This window comes from Capra hircus, chromosome 6 (assembly GCF_001704415.2).
Source record: "Capra hircus breed San Clemente chromosome 6, ASM170441v1, whole genome shotgun sequence".
Classification (NCBI taxonomy): domain Eukaryota; kingdom Metazoa; phylum Chordata; class Mammalia; order Artiodactyla; family Bovidae; genus Capra; species Capra hircus.
Window position 1 is genome coordinate 23,991,074 of NC_030813.1, and position 16,715 is coordinate 24,007,788.

General features: G+C 37.6%; 1 protein-coding gene across 2 annotated transcripts in view; it reads left to right on the plus strand.

Annotated features, from left to right (window-relative positions):
- PPP3CA (protein phosphatase 3 catalytic subunit alpha) overlaps positions 1-16,715 on the plus strand; it is a 329,583-nt gene that overhangs the window by 287,357 nt on the left and 25,511 nt on the right. For both annotated transcript variants that reach the window (XM_018049270.1, XM_018049271.1), the window contains exons 9-10: positions 9,984-10,109; positions 12,992-13,066. In XM_018049270.1, the coding sequence (XP_017904759.1) occupies positions 9,984-10,109; positions 12,992-13,066 (201 nt within the window). The remainder of the gene's footprint in view (positions 1-9,983; positions 10,110-12,991; positions 13,067-16,715) is intronic.

The window sequence follows — 16,715 nt, forward strand, 5'->3', positions numbered from 1 at the left end:
ATCCCTTGGAGAAAGAACTGGCAACCCACTCCAGTATTCTTGCCTGGAGAATCCCATGGACAGAGGAGTCTGACAGACTACAGTCCATGGGGTCGCAAAGGGTCAGACACAACTGAGCAACCAACACACACATAACGAAGTATGATGTGGCAGTGGGTGAGGTAATGCTCGCTTTCGGCCACCTGACGAGAAGAGCTGACTCACTGGGAAAGACCCTGGAAAGCTGGGAAATATTGAAGGCAAAAGGAGGAGAGGGCGGCAGAGGATGAGATGGTTAGATAGCATCACCAGTGGACTCACTGGACATTCACTTGAGCAAACTCTGGGAGGAAATCGTGAAGGACAGGGGAGCCTGGCGTGTTGCAGTTCATGGGGGGGGTCACAAAGAGCTGGACGTGACTTAGTGACTGAATAACAATCCTCACTTTTCACGAAGTTCCGCCCGTAGAATCAGTGCTCTGTGAACCCTTATCTGGGGATACAGACGGGCCCTCCAGCGAAGCTGAGTCCTTGGTCCAGACACACTGTCAGTGCTCTGCTCTCGCTTGCACAGGACCCATTAAGCCTCGCACCTTCAGGGGTTACATTCGTTTTCTCACAGATGGTTCCAAGATTCTTAACCTGAACTAAGACCAACTTCTCTAGAAGCCTAATTGTCAATAAGGCATTTAATAAGAGGACAAACGGGAGCCATATATATGTAACAAGTTAAAGACACGAGTCAATGGATTATCACTTCCTTTTCATTATCTAGAGATTCTAGACCTTCAAGAGACTCAGTGACTTACTTCCACGAATAAAGTAGATGACAAAAAACTAAAACAGTAGATATCAAGTATATGGGCTTAATATTAACTCAGTTCCAAGGAATTAATATTAACTGGTTGCCAAGCAACTAGTTGCTTGGAGAAGGAAATGGCAACCCACTCCAGTGTTCTTGGCTGGAGAATCCCAGGGACAGGGGAGCCTCATGGGCTGCCGTCTATGGGGTCGCAAAGAGTCGGACACGACTGAGGCGACTTAGCAGTAGCAGCAGTTGCCAAGCACCCTAGAAACATTGCAAGCTACAGGGTGGAAGAGTGTTCTATACTCGCATGCAGATACAGAAACAGATACAGATAAGATACAGGTACTAGTTTTCAAAGTACATCCCACCAAGGTACACTTAAACCCTTGTTATATATTTGGAGTGGGTATCAACAATAAGAGCAAGGAGAAGGGGATGACAGAGGATGAGATGGTTGGATGGCATCATCTATTCAATGGACATGAATTTGAGCAAAATCCAGGAGATAGTGGACAGGGAAGGCTGGTGTGCTGCAGTCCGTGGGGTTGCAAGGAGTCAGACACAACTGAGCAACTGAAAAACAACAACAGTGGACACAGTGTTTCCTATGTCCATGCCATCTCCTTCAATAGTTTAAAGCTTCAGATAAATCTCTCTCATTTAGTCAGGGTTGATTAAGTCATATTTTAGCATTGTAATAGTATAGATTAGAACTTAAAGGAATGTTTTCGGTTCAGACTGATAGGGAAATCCAAACTGCCGGTGACTCCTTACTGACGCAGCAAAAAATATTTAACGGTAGCCGTTCAAATTCTCTTGATGAAATTGTAATGGTAGAAATGATTCACAGTGTTTAACTGGACTTGAGCTAATTCCAAGGATCAATTTTTGGCTCAAATTCTCTGGACCCTAATATAGTGATGTAACACATGAGGTAAGAATTGTAAAATGGCAAAATTATTAAAAATAGATAGCCGTTCTCTCCTCCAGGAATTTAAAACTGAGTCGTGGTACTTTACATTTTTCAGGTGCCAAAGACTTTATCCGATTGTGTATATTATGAATAGTAACATATATGTTATTAATATTTTATTTGATTCTCATACTCTAAATATGACAGAACAGCTCATAATTATAGGCTTTCCTGGTGGCTCAGGTGGTAAAAAAAAATCTGCCTGCAATTCAGGAGACTTGGGTTGGATCCCTGGGTTGGGAAGATCCCCTGGAGAAGGACATGGCAACCCACTCCAGTATTCTTGCCTGGAGAATCCCCATGGACAGAGGAGCCTGGTGGGCGAGAGTCCATGAGGTCACAGAGAGTTGGCCAGGACTCAGCGACTAAGCACGCAGCATGGTGCAACTCAAATAAATAATGAGAAATATTTGCTCACGTTCACATGGTTACTGTGTGAGAGAGACAGTATTATTTCTACTCTTATCTAGTTTAGACTCTTACAGTTTTGAAACAGAATTCAGCCTCTGAAGTGGCATATTACTTTTTCCCAAAATTCTTTCAAGCATCCTTCAGACTTCAGTTCATATGTGGTTGGTTATATTTTTAATATCCTGACAAGTTACATGTTTTGTGTTTTAAATTTTGTCTCTATTTTTTCTTTCTTCACCTATCTTCCTTCTTTCTTTCCTTCTTTTTTTCAGGCTTGTCCTTTTCTCTCTCTCTCTTCCCTTAAACTTTTAGTGCAACCAACACTATTGAACGTTAACCATGTGCCAGGTATGGTACAAAGCACAATAAAAGAAAACAAAAGAGATCTGTGCCCTCTTCATCCCTTCTATCATCTACCTTCCACTTACTTTACTCAAAACGTTGTGTTTGAATAATACTTGATTCACAATTTACCAGTGCAGTGTTAAGAAGGAAAACGCATAACACACATACAGTCATTCAGTGACACACAGACATAATCATAAGATTGGCTCAGACAGTTTCACAAATACAGCTAGTACAGTCACCTGCCTTTGTGTGAGATAATGTCATCTGCATTTTCTGTAGGAGACTGTGACAAAGCAAAAGAAGGTGTTAGAGGTGCCATGAAAGAGGCATGTACAGGGTTAAGAGGAAGAATAAGGGTTAGACGCAGGCATAAAAGAGTTACATATACAGAAACACATGTGTACAAAATCATTAGCTCTTAGCTTCAAGATGATTACATATACCTACTATTTGTATCCAGGAATACTAAAATATTTCAAGTTGGTGAAATTCAGTCACTATGTGGAAGTCACTAAGCATTGCCTGTGAGATGTGCTATCTTAAGTATTGAATTGAGTGATTTGAGCATTAAATTTCTCAAAAAACACACACTAAAGATTATTATTATGACAAAATTACCTACAAATTGAAGACTTGAAGTCCATCTTAATAAATGACTTGAATACTTACTTTTACCTGAACTTATGAGCCATAGAGTAAGAGTGAGTTATAAGAATAGCCCTTGCTCACCAAATATAACAACCCTCATGAACTAGTAAATTTCCTTTGACCTAAGTCATGCCTTTTACCTGGGTTACTAATAATAAAAAAGGAATCATTTTAAAACAAAATCCATCAGGCAAGTACAGGACATGGAGAAGGAAAAAAAAAAGGAGAACAAGAGTTAGAAATCAGATTTCTAAATGGAAGGAATCAAGAGAGATTGTGTTCATGGATGCTATAACATGTAGTGTGATAACTATGCATTTATGTAAATATACATATATGTCTTCCCAAATTTTTAAATTAAAATTGTCCCCCACCCAAAAATAATCTTTATGGGAAAAAATATATTTGAAAAAGCATACTGACATAATCTTAAAACACCGCCAAAGGACATTTTGAGTACATAGTCCTACCTCAAGAATTTTATCCATCAAGCTATCATGCCTCCTTCTGTGATGGTAGGACTTTGCCAAAAGAACACACGGATGCTAGTTTTTCTACTAGGGTGTCTGCGGGTAGGAGAGTTGAAAGGAAAAAACATCCTGGGACTATTATGCCTGGTTTTTTCTTGCTATTTCTGGTTCTGGATGTCTTACAGTGATTCTGAAGTGCCCTTATTTGCTTTCCTCTCATCTTTGTTTCCTTTCTGTCCTTCCGTCCTATCTTTTGAAGAGGGCAGTACACGGTCAATTAAAATTAAAGAGATGAAAAATGTTAGCAGAAGGATCAAAAGAATAAACTTCATCATTCCTCTTCTGGTGGGCTCTTCTCTTCTCTGCTATTCAACAACCCTGCTAGTAGTGTTGAGAATGCCTGAGGTATGTTGGGACTATTACAGTTACTAACCTGAAGGCCTTCAGAAAAGGAGCTCTATGTTTCTCTTGAAATCCTCTTGGACTGCGTTGGGCCCATGATTTGGTGAGCTAGTCAGATGCATCTTGTCAGCAATATTTTGCTCGTCTTCAGTTGCCCCTTGTGTCCCACTCTTTGAGGCCGCATGGACTGCAGCACTCTCCTGGAGCAAACTCACGCCCACTGAGTCAGTGACGCCATCCAACCGTCTCATCCTCTGTTGCCCCCTTCTCCTCCTGCCTTCAATCTTTCCCAGCATCAGGGTCTTTTCCAATGAGTCAGCTTTTCACCTCTAGTGGCTAAAGTATTGTAGCCTCAGCTTCAGCATCAGTCCTTCCAGTGAATATTCAGGGTTGATTTCCTTTAGGATTGACTATTTTGATCTTGAAGTCCAAGGGACTCTCAAGAGTCTTCCTTATCACCACAATCAAATATTTAGATAACTTCTCTTAAACTAGAAGCTCTCTTTTGACCTTATGTTTTTGTCATTTACTGCCCTATCATCAGCCTCCCTGGTGATGGCAGTTGTAAAGAAGATGCTGAGAAATGTTACCAAGTTTGTGTGAAATACTAGATTTTGTGTCTCATCAAAATTTCAATTTTCAAGTAAGAGAGACCCCTTTACAGATTTGGATTTGGTCTAGCAAGTTAGTGCATGGTTTGATAGAGAAAAGACTGAATTAAAATCTAGATGCTGTTTCTCAGGTTTCACTATATTAGAGGGCCTTGTTATATCACTAGATATGATAGAGGTCCAGTGCTCCTTCCTATTCCCAAGTGGGAGCAGTCTCTTTATTGCTGATTTTATATCTATCTTCTGCATAAGCAAGATGGGACCAGTTAATTGGATAGCTTTGCTGCCATAATTTTGGTATCAGAAAAAGAACTGGCAGTCAGATCTCCAGATCCAAACAGATTAATACTCTTTGTCTCATACCAGATTTCTTCTGCCTATTCTTCACACCTGCATGTGCAATGGAAGAGCATTTGTTGCCATGCTTTCTGGTCTGTTCTGAATTATGGTCGGTAACCTAAGGCCCGTATGTGTGTCATCTCCTGTCCCCTGGCCTCTAATACAGCTGTTAAAGGACACGAGGTCATGTATAATTGCCAAGGGAATAAAGGAGGGCCTTGATGATAGACTTCATTCTTTTTCCCTCTCTCTATTTCTCAGACAAGATCTCAGGAGGTGGTCTCAAGTGATTCTTGAAGTACAACCGTTTGTATTATTTATGTGGCCGGTAGAGATAAATGTCTTTCAAGTACTTCAGAGGAGAGCATCCTGTTAGGGCTCCAGTTGAGCTTCGTAATTCCAGTGACAGAGGCTGGCGGCAGGGGCGGAGGATGTGGGAGGTGGAAGATGAAATGTTAACTGTGAATTTCGTGACTGGATATTTGGGACTGTTCTGGTTCAAATTTTTTTATATATTTTTGTGATATATATATTATGCAAAAAAATCAAAATTCATCAGTTATTAATGTATGATTATTCAAGAAGTGTATTTGCATGAGTATTTTATGTGGCTGAAGAAGAGAATACATATTGCTGTATTTGCATATTTAAATGAAAGCTATTTTTTTTAATATATTGAAAATTAAGGGAAAAGGTTCTATTAATGGCTTTTAGAATTACTAAGAACATTCATCAGTCTTTGCATTTATGATGAGATCTTCATTCCAGAAGTCTGTTAACATTATTCAGACCTGAACGAGGTTGTGTAAATTATCTGGATAAACCCAAGTAGTAAAAAGTGAGGTAACAGACACAGAGACATTGAGTGTTTTGGGGTCTTGTGAGTAATTCATGACAGCATTCATCTTTCAGTCTGGGCGCCTGGGCTTCCAGTCCAATGCTCCCTTTTTTAAAAAAGGAATAAACATGGAGGGAGAATCTGTGTCCAACACTTGGTAGACCTGGAATGATTTATGCAGTTAAGGTGAGAATATTGTGAAATACTGAAAAGATGAAGGACTTTAGATTCAAAACCAAACTGAGGTTTGCTGCTTCTCATGTGTGACCTTGGACAAATAACCTCTCTGCTTATTTTGAAAATGTAAATAAGAACCACTTTTTTGAGAGATATTGTGAAGGTATTTGATTATTAAACACCAAATATAGTGCCTGGTATAGAGCAGATGGGCTTTCCAGGTGGCAGTAGTGATACAGAACCCACCAGCCAGTACAGGAGACGTAAGAGACACGGGTTCAATCCCTGGGTCAGGAAGATCCCCTGGAGGAGGGCATAGCAACCCACTCCAGTATTCTTGCCTGGAGAATCCCATAGACAGTGAAGCCTGGTGGGCTACAGTCCATGGGGTCACAGTGAGTCAGACACGACTGAAATGACCAAGCCTGAGCACAGGAACACATAGAGCAGATGCTTAGAAAATGTAGTGTGTATTAAATGGTATTATTTCTGTTGCTAATAAACAAAAATAAAATCTGTAAACAGTATCTGCATTATCGGTAGGCACGCAGATAAATTGTGTTGAGCAGTGTCAAATGAATAAATGCTTTGTGTCACCAGCAACAGAACTTGCGCTTTATCTATTGGACAAGCTTTATCCACACTAGTGAATGTGCATCCTATTTCATTTTTCTCAAATGTGTATTTTGGCAAAAAGCTAAAACATCTTTAATTTTGAACATCATATTCAAAGTTGAATTAGTATAATAGCTCGGACTGGAACTCAAATATTGATCACTTAGAAGAGACAGAGGGATGTTAGAAAGAGGATGGATTTGGCATCAGTAAAAGCTGAGTTGAATTGGGAGTGAAATCTTCTAGTTCCTTGTTGCATGATCCTGAGAGAGTTATTTTACTTCTCAATCGCAGATCCTTAGTCTATAGCATGAGGGCAGTCACATCTGTTTCTCAGATTTGTAATGAGGACTAAATGACTTATTATTGAAAGCCTCCCTTTTCTCTTTGGTACTCTCGGTTATAACACTTACTTATTTCTTCCTGTTGCACCACCCCAAGCTAATAAAAAGTGGGGAAAACTTAGAGAAGAAATTAGTCTTCAAAAAGACAACTTAGAACCTTAAAAGAGTCTTTTGAAGACAGGAAGATCCATTCCTGCTAAGAATATGCAGTATTTAAAAATAGTATAAATACCATTTCCATGAAGCTGGTGCTCAGAGACCAGGTAGCTAAGCTGAAAGGACTTCACCTTTCTCATCTAGCAAAGGCGATGTTGTCATTTGCCATGATTTTTTCATTTTGCATGTTTTTAATACTGTGTGAATGTATCCTTAGGCCAAATGACATATCAAATCAATGATAGGATAATGAAAGAATGAGTTTACAGAAGTGTATGGAGGATTCAGTATTCTATAGGAAGACAGTAACTCAGTGTTGATTATACCATCTGTAATTCTTGTCCCCAAACCATCTGTGATTCCGTTCTCTGGAACTGGGTTAGTCAGCCTGAAATATGATTCAAAGAAAAAACCTCACTGTTATCAAGTATGATTTTTGTTAAGAGTAAGCTGCTGAAAACATCCACTTATTGTTCAGGTGCAGTATGATGTATGTAGTATGCAAAGCACAGAAAACTATACATTCTTCTCATACTCTGCACTGATCATCCCCCCCAAAATTATATTAGTTCTGAGCCACACTTGAACAGTTGCATTGCTGGTGTGACAAACATCCAGAATAGGATGTGCAGGTTGAGGGAAAGGTCAAAGGGATTAGGAGGAATTTTCTTGAAAAAGATGATGGGGGAAATATCGAGATATGTCCTTAGCTTTCGAGCATCTATGCTAAGAAGATAGTGTGTGAAACATTGTTGTTGTTCATTCACTGAGTCATGTCCGATCCTTTGTAACTCCAAGGACTGCAGCACGCCAGGCTCCTCTGTCCTCCACTATCTCCCAGAGTTTGTTTTAGATTCATGTCCACTGAGTTGGTGATGCTTTCTAACCATCTCATACTCTGTTGCCTCCTTCTCCTGTTGCTCTCAATCTTTCCCAGCATCAGGGTATTGTCCTGTGAATAGGCTTTTCGCATCAGGTGGCCAAAATACCAGAGCTTCAGCTTCAGCATCAGTCCTTCTAATGAATATTCAGGGTTGATTTCGTTTAGGATTGACTGGTTTGATCTCCTTGCAGTCCAAGGGACTCTGAAGAGTCTTCTCCAGTAACACAATTCAAAAGTATCAATTCTTCAGCACTCAAACATAAACACTATTAAGTCTGCTGAAGGGTGCTTTTCCTTACAGACATAGGGAGACATTGGGCATATACATATATACATAGAATACCTGTATTTAAATTAAATAATAAATGCAAATAGAGCTAAGAGTCAAGGGCTTTGGGAATTCAGAGGAAAGACACTCATCAGAAGAAATCAGAAAAGATTTTAAAGAGGTGATAGTGTTTGAGCTGGGCACCAGTGTATGGGAAGAATTTGGAAATTCAGAGGTTCTGAGAAAACATTCGAAGTGAAATAAGAATGTGGAGCTATGAAAACAATGTTAAAGGTATCATCAAGTAAGAAGAAAAGATATTAGTGCAGACATTGATGCAAAAGCTCAAACCTAGCAAACTTACAGTAATTTTTAAAAAAAAAGAGATTTTTAAGGCCTATGTTTATGCATAGGAATCACATGCTATAACTAATCTTTCCCATGTAAAATCAGCCTAAAAATTTAAAAGTAGTAAGATAATTAATTTTTCTATATTTTAAACCCCCAGACAAAGCCATAAAAAACTCATTTGACATCATCTAGGATCTGTTCAGTAATTTCCACTAAGATAATGCTAATCATGGGCTTCCTAAGTGGCTCTACGGTAAAGAATCCACCTGCAATGCAGCAGCCGCAGAAGACGCTGGTTCAAATCCTGGGTCAGGAAGATCCCCTGGAGGAGGGAATGGCAACCCACTCCAGAATTCATGCCTAGAGAATCCCAGGAACAGAGAAGCCTAGCGGGCTATAGTCCACAGCATTGCAAAGGTTTGGACACAACTGAAGTGACTTAGCACGCACACACCCATGCAAATCGTGCCATCATAGAAAGTCTGCAGTATGAGGGTTTTGTTCTTAATGTCTAACGAAACAGAAGTGTACTTGTTCTGTGTTTTCTCAGAAGGGAGGAGTAAGATCAGTAAGTAGTAAAGCTTTTGCTTCATTGAAAGTATTCACAGAGACCTGCTCACACTGTGTCCTGATTGCTATAGATGAAATTCTGAACCTGGTTAGAAGGGAGATCAGCCGTGCTCTTAGCGTCTTCAACCATAACATTCCATATGGGTGTCAATCCAGCCTACAGACACCAGACAAACCAGAGTAAAGCAAGTAGATTTATTTTCCTAGTCTTTGTGGATGGTGCTTCCTTCTCAGAAGTCAAGGGTAGAGTCAGATACCAGCATATTATTTAAGGCAGAATTCAATCCAAACATTTTACTTTATTAAGTCAAGATTGCAATCTAGTTTAAATTGTTTGTCTAACTGTTGTGAGTTCTACTGGGAAAAAAAAAAGTGCGGTTTAAAAGCAGTAGAAATAAATTCTGTTCAGATATTTGAGATGATTAAATTATATTGTACTAACTTACCTATGCCACTTTTATTTGTCTCATCAAATATTAAATAAGACTAAAATATTCTTGGCTGCAAAAAAGCTTGATCTAATTCCTGGTGTTTGATTAACTATTTTTTATATATATTTGCCAAATTATAATGAATTTTCATATATAGCATTCATATATTTTGCAGTTACATATCACACTGAGTGAAGATTAAATCCATAGCTAGTATAAACATTCATGACAGATGAAGCTATTTGCCTTGATATTTTGGAGCTTAAGTCAATTAGTTGAATTTTCTTGATCAGCTCAAGTCATGTGTAGAAGCAGAAATACATGCTTGTGAATCTAATTTCCTTCTTTTTGTTTTTTTCAGCTGCAGTATTGAAGTATGAGAACAATGTCATGAATATCAGGCAATTCAACTGTTCTCCTCATCCATACTGGCTTCCAAATTTCATGGATGTTTTCACCTGGTCCCTGCCATTTGTTGGGGAAAAAGGTGTGTTGTGGAATCCTGGGATGTTCTTTTTTTTTTTTTTCTTTTTCTTTAGATATATTTAAAACAAATTATTTTACAATGTTGCATTGGTTTATGTTATAACAATGCAAATCAGCCATTATTATACATACATCCCCTCCCTTCCTAGCCTCCCTCCTCTCCCCTCATCCCATCCCTCCAGGTCATCACAGGGCACTAGACGGGGCTGTCTCTGCTACACACCAACTTCTCACCAGCCATCCAGGTGTAAACCTGGTAGTGTATATATATTGATGTTACATAAAATGATACGAGAAGGAAGGAGAAAACGTGTGGCTCTTTTACCATGAAATATTCAGAAAAAGAAAGCCTTTGGTTTAACCAGTAAAACTCACAAGCTGCACCATAGGAGCAGTGATTTGAAAGTGTGTCACTGTACATATTATTAACATGTAATGGATGGAATTAAGGGGGAAATAAAAGAAATGAGAACTGTTAGGATAATTTACATAATCTTATTAGAATAATCCAACTAAAAAAAAGTAACATTCATAATTTTTACTGGCTTCAAGCTATAATGGCTACCTTCTCTTCTTATCCCTTTGTATTATAATTCAAAAGTTCTATTTTATTTTACAAACTACCAGTCAAAAGGTTGAAATAACCATGCTTTCTTCACATTTCTGATGTTAATAATAATCATTGTATGAAAGTGATTAATGTTTACAATATTTTGAAACACAGCATGTACAATAACAAAAAAATATATATAATGATGGCTTGACAGTAAAGAATCCACCTGCAATGTAGAAGACATGGGTTGGATCCCTGGGTTGGGAAGATCCCCTGGAGGAGGAAATGGTGACCCACTCCAGTATTCTTGCCTGAAAAATCCTGTGGACAGAGGAGCCTGCCACCATGGGTGGCAAAGAGTTGGACACAGCTGAGCAACTGAGTGACGATAAATATTGTGACCATTAGATGAGATTCATATTTTAAAAGTTGTTTGTTAGCATGCTCTAGTCTTTCAGAACAATTGGTCTTTTCTTTCTTTCCTTCAGTCTCCCTTTATCTGTTTTTTATGTTTTGACCTAAACTGCAACAAAAATTTTGAGGAAAAGCCTGTACCCACTGAACTTGAGTTTTCCATTCAGGAAACATGATGGTGATAGTCTGGATAATTCCTCAGGCAGTCTTGAGCATCACAGAGAAAGGGAATAGACATTGTAATAAACATAAGAGCTTGTACTTGTTTTAGAAAAATAATGGCCTATAGGGGAATTTTAGAGAAAAGCTGTAATTTTTCTGAAATATTTATATATTTATATTCATACATATATGTAATATATTAATATTAATATAGATAATATTTATTTTCCTACAATCCTTGTTTATTTTTTAACTATCCTTTTATGATTAAACCCAAGAAGTTATGAATTGTCATCAAAGAAGTCTTCCCCTTCAACACCAAAACAAGTCAAAAGTAAATTTTAAGAGTCAGTACATTTTAATTTTAATAGATAAATGTTCCCAGTACTCGGAGAAGGCAACGGCAACCCATTCCACTACTCTTGCCTGGAAAATCCCATGGATGGAGGAGCCTGGTGGGCTGCAGTCCATGGTGTCGCTGAGGGTCAGACACGACTGAGCAACTTCACTTTCACTTTTCACTTTCATGCATTGGAGAAGGAAATGGCAACCCACTCCAGTGTTCTTGCCTGGAGAATCCCAGGGATGGGGAAGCCTGGTGGGCTGCCGTCTATGGGATCGCACAGAGTCGGACACGACTGAAGTGACTTAGCAGCAGTTAGCAGTTCCCAGTACTACTCCATGTCAGCACTTCCTTGCACCCATCAGATCACAGAATGGACAGAAAAGCACTGAGAATCCTGACAGCTATCCTTGAACACCCTTCATGTGGGTTGTTTCCATTAATTATTCAGATGTTTTGATCTGTGACAAAAGAATATAGTAATATATATGTGTACATAACTGACTTTTTGATAATGAAACTGAAGCTCTGGGTTAATGTTGGCCCCATTGAAGTTTCACCCTTTAACATATATATTTAATGCTAGAAGAACATTGATTTTTAAAATGAACTCTTGAAGAAATACTGGACAAGCTTCTTTTCACACTCATGATAGAACCCAACCTAACTTTTAAAAATGTTCAATGCAAATAACATGTAACTTAGTATAAGTGTTGCAGTACTAATTTCTGTGTATAATGCTTTTATACAACCCTCTTTTAATCTATTTACTCAAGTGAATTTCTTATCAGTCTTATCTAAGCTTCATTTGTAAAACCTTTTTGAAAATGAAATTTAATGATATATATATATATCAACACATTAATTTTTTAAATCATTATTCTCAAAGCTATTTCAAATATATTAGTTCATCAATTATCAGTTTTTCTTAAACATAAACCACATTTCTATCACTAAACTGAGTTCTCTGGGGGACTAAAAATTAAAAAGAGATCCAGCATTCACTTGGTCCCTGTGAACCTTAATGTTTGTAACCTTGTCTAAATCTAACAGCCTTGCTGTACAAATAAATAAAAATTAAAAAGCATTTTCTCCTTCATGGATGTATACTATATTCACATCCACATTTTTCTTTGGTCCACTGTCTTCATTGACTGATACCTGGTCAATGTTTCCATTAGATTTCATAGGCATGAGCTGATAATTTTAATAATATAAAGTCTACATAGAAACACAAAGCCTGATATCTTTTATGATCTGAATTTTATAAAAACTATTATGCAGGAAATTCCATCTTCAATAGAGGTAAGGATATTACTGCCAAGCCTGCTCGTTCACAGTGCTAGAGTAATAATTAATATTGCAGTAAATTTTTTAGACTATTTTTTCTTTCTTCCCTTTGTCTCCTCAGTGACTGAGATGCTGGTAAATGTCCTCAACATCTGCTCAGACGATGAACTGGGGTCAGAAGAAGATGGATTTGATGGTAAGAGCCTGGACCTTTGAGCTAATTCAGTTTCCTAGGTAGTTATTGGCATCTTACAGGTAACCCTAAGAGTAAATTTCTAAGATTTAGATTATGTGTAAATAATATACTGTTGAGAATGAACGTTATGATATTTTATAATTGCCTTGAAGAAATATAAGAAACAAAATCCATGAGAGAATTTTCCCATCACCTTGAAAACGTAGTTGAAGCAGTAAAGTACTTTAATAACCGTCTCTCAGTATCTCACATTGCTAAGTCACTTTTTTGGCTCTTATAGTGAAATTGTTCCTGTCAGTTATTCAAATTTTGATGTCTATGATAAAAGATAACTTCCACATTAACATATTGATATTTATGTCAACTTAATATCTGTTCATATCTGTAATAATTAAATACATTATTAGGGTTTTTTATTATTGTTTTTTTAAAATACTATTTGGTATTCAGTTACCTTCAGAGAGTACACTTTTCTATAAAAGACAAAGATTCCTGATGTGGATAGAGAGAAAAATTACTCTGGCTCTTACAAAAGGGCCCTAAAAGCGATGCTAATATACAAAAATGTAGTCGGAAGAGGAAAGTGCAAGAGCAAAGTTCACGTCCATAAATGTTTAATATGTGACTGCTCTGCACAGGGCACTCAGGATTCCAAAATGCATTCAAGACTTAAGAAGAAGTTGCAGTCTGATTAGAGAGACTGATGTGTAAACATAAAATATCAATAAAATAAGACATTATCAAATAAAAGGGGATGGTAGCAGTGGAAAGGAGATATTGTGACAAGTTTAAGTTGATACGATTTTTTACCTTTTAGAACTGTACATGTGTAAAATGAAGCAAGAATGTAGCCTTTTCTGAAAGTTACTGTCTGAACAGCATGATTTAATATTTATTTGAGCTTAATACAAATCACATCTAATTTGTATTAGAATACCTAACTCTGCAGAATACCTAACTCTTTGCAGAATACCTGACTCTTTAGGCAAAAATAAAATGAGTGTCCGTTCACTCCCATACATACAGTCTATATACTTAGGTAAATTTAAAGGGTACAATTATTTCTACCATCTCAAGGTTTTTCTACTTCCTGTAACTTCTCTTGTCTTCATTACTCGTCTCCATGTTACTATTCTTTAGTCATATATCACATTGCAAGGGAATGTACAATACAGGGAAGACAAGAATTTTTTTCAAACTTTTACTAGGTTAGAATGAGCTAAAAAAAATAGTTTGTAAGAACTTTCTTAAGTAAACATATTGATACATTGTAAAATATTCAGAAAACCAGTGGATGTTCTGTGCTTTATCCAGATTCTAGCTGTTTCATATGTTAAAGCCGCAGTTTGCCATTGTTAACTTTTCCAGGTATAGTTAGATGGTTATATACCATATATAACTATCTATATATAGTTAGATAGTTATAATACCATCTAAGAGATATTAAATCTTCCTAATGGAAGGTTAGAAAGATATTCTTTTTCCCTCAAGAAAGAATACTAACCTGATGGAATTTAAATCTTAAAAGTCAACAAGCATTTTGTAATAGATACCTTTCACTATGTTTCTGTAATTGCTCAAAAATGAAGATTAAGTAGCATTCATACAGAGGTGTTCCTCTGTTAACAAATCTCTGTTTTAGCGAGGTTTATTGACCAATAATTATTAAATATGTAGCACATGGTATGAAATAAGTAGCCCTGCATATGATTGTAATTATATGTTAATTCACTCATTCAGTAAAAATATATTGAGCACCTACTATGTGCTGCCAGATCCTAAAGCCAAAAGTACCTGCACATTTCAACAGTGCTGGTGTTTCCTGCACAGCTGAGTATCACCAAGATCCTCAGTGTTTACTTCACCTTAGTGAGTTCCTTTACCCACTTGCTCAGTCACTTAGTGAAAGGATGCATTTTGGAACTTCTCTGCTTTAAAATAATTAGTTCTAATCAATGCACTGTGCTCATCAGCAGTTGCTTTTAAACCTGTTCATGCCAATGATAGCAGTGCATGTCCTTTCAGGGCACTTGGAAGAATTCTTTTCTTTCTAAGCAGACCCGTGAACTGTTAAACTACCATGTTTGAATCTTAGGTCATTTCTGCAGAGAAACAGCTCCAACTTCTAAATGCTCATATCTCATAAATTTTTTTTGCTGTCTAAGGAAGAAAAAGGAAAACAGAAGTAAAGTTTTCATTAGAAATGTGTTTAACTTAGGGTAGTATACATTTCAGAGTAAATCATCAGAAATGTTCTTTAGTGCTTTATTTACCACGACACAGAAATTATGGATTTCCTCAGAGCTACTCAGAGAACCACTTGAGAATCTTCCCAGAACTATTTAACTCTTTGGGGGACAATAGTTTATTGAGAACATATCTTGTGGGGTTTTTTTTTTTTTCTCCTTTCTTTTTGTATGATGTTATTTTCAACCTGAGAATCAAGGTTCCATTCTCCCACCCTGTTCCTCCTTTAGGCAGCCTGCAGTGTCTGTCTCTCTCTGGGGGCTGGCCCTATGTTCTATCAGGCTTCTGCACTTGTTGTTGGATCCAGAGGTGAAAGCAGGAATCAGAAGACATCAAAGGACTTAATTAAAGCTCTTCCTTAACTTGCTGCTTAGTCTAAAGAGAAAGCATCTCTTGATAAGTCTTTATCAAACCTTTCTCAATATTTTGCTTAGTATCCAACATCAGCTATAAGATCCAGGATAGTAATGGTTCCTTCCCCTGGTGGCTCAGTTTTAATGAATCTGCCTGTTGCAGTGCAAGAGAGCAGGTCTGATTTCTGGGTCGGGAAGATCCCCTGGAGAAGAAAATGGCAACCCACCTCAGTATTCTTGCTTGGGAAACCCCACGGACAGAGGAGCCTGGCGGGCTACAGCCCATGGAGTTGCAGAGTCAGGCGTGACTTAGTGACTAAACAGCAACAATGGTGCCTTTACAGACCATGCCTCTCAGAGTACCTTATCAGGGGGCTTGTTCGTGTTTACAAGTCTGTCACAGATGGGAATTCTCCTCATGCCCTTGAGGAGTGCTAAGTGTGGGGTTCATTTTGCTTCTTTTCCTCTGGGTTCTGTCAGCTCTCCTTTACCACTTGACAATGAAGGTGGCCACAGCTAACGCTTAGGTGTTAGACATCATTCCAAGTGGTTTATCTGTATTAACTCTTACCCTTTTGACCAGCAAAAACTTATAATTAACTATGATTTATTTTATGGAAAGTTCCTACGTGATTTATATTGTCCCTAATCCTCAAGACAAGTTTTTGATATAGGTGCTATGATTATCCCAGTTTTACATACAGAGCTCAGGGCTGTGAGGTTAAAACCTAAGGTCAAAGAGCTAGTGAACTAATGGAGCCTGGATTCATGCCAATGTCTGCCTGTTTCTCAGACTCTTGAACTTTCCACAAGCTGTAGTTATAGTGCTTGATTTTTTTTTTAACAGCATGATGAGTTGTGTTTTTTTTTTTTTTTGCAAAACAACACTATTAGCGAAACATGATATATTTTAGTTTGTTCTGTTAAATAACCATAAAATAAAGAAATAGATTTTTTTGCACAATCATTTGGCCATGAAAGTCAGAGCAAATAAAATAGTTTTGTTTTACTCCTTTAACCTTAATTCACTCCAAGAAGTTATGTGTTTG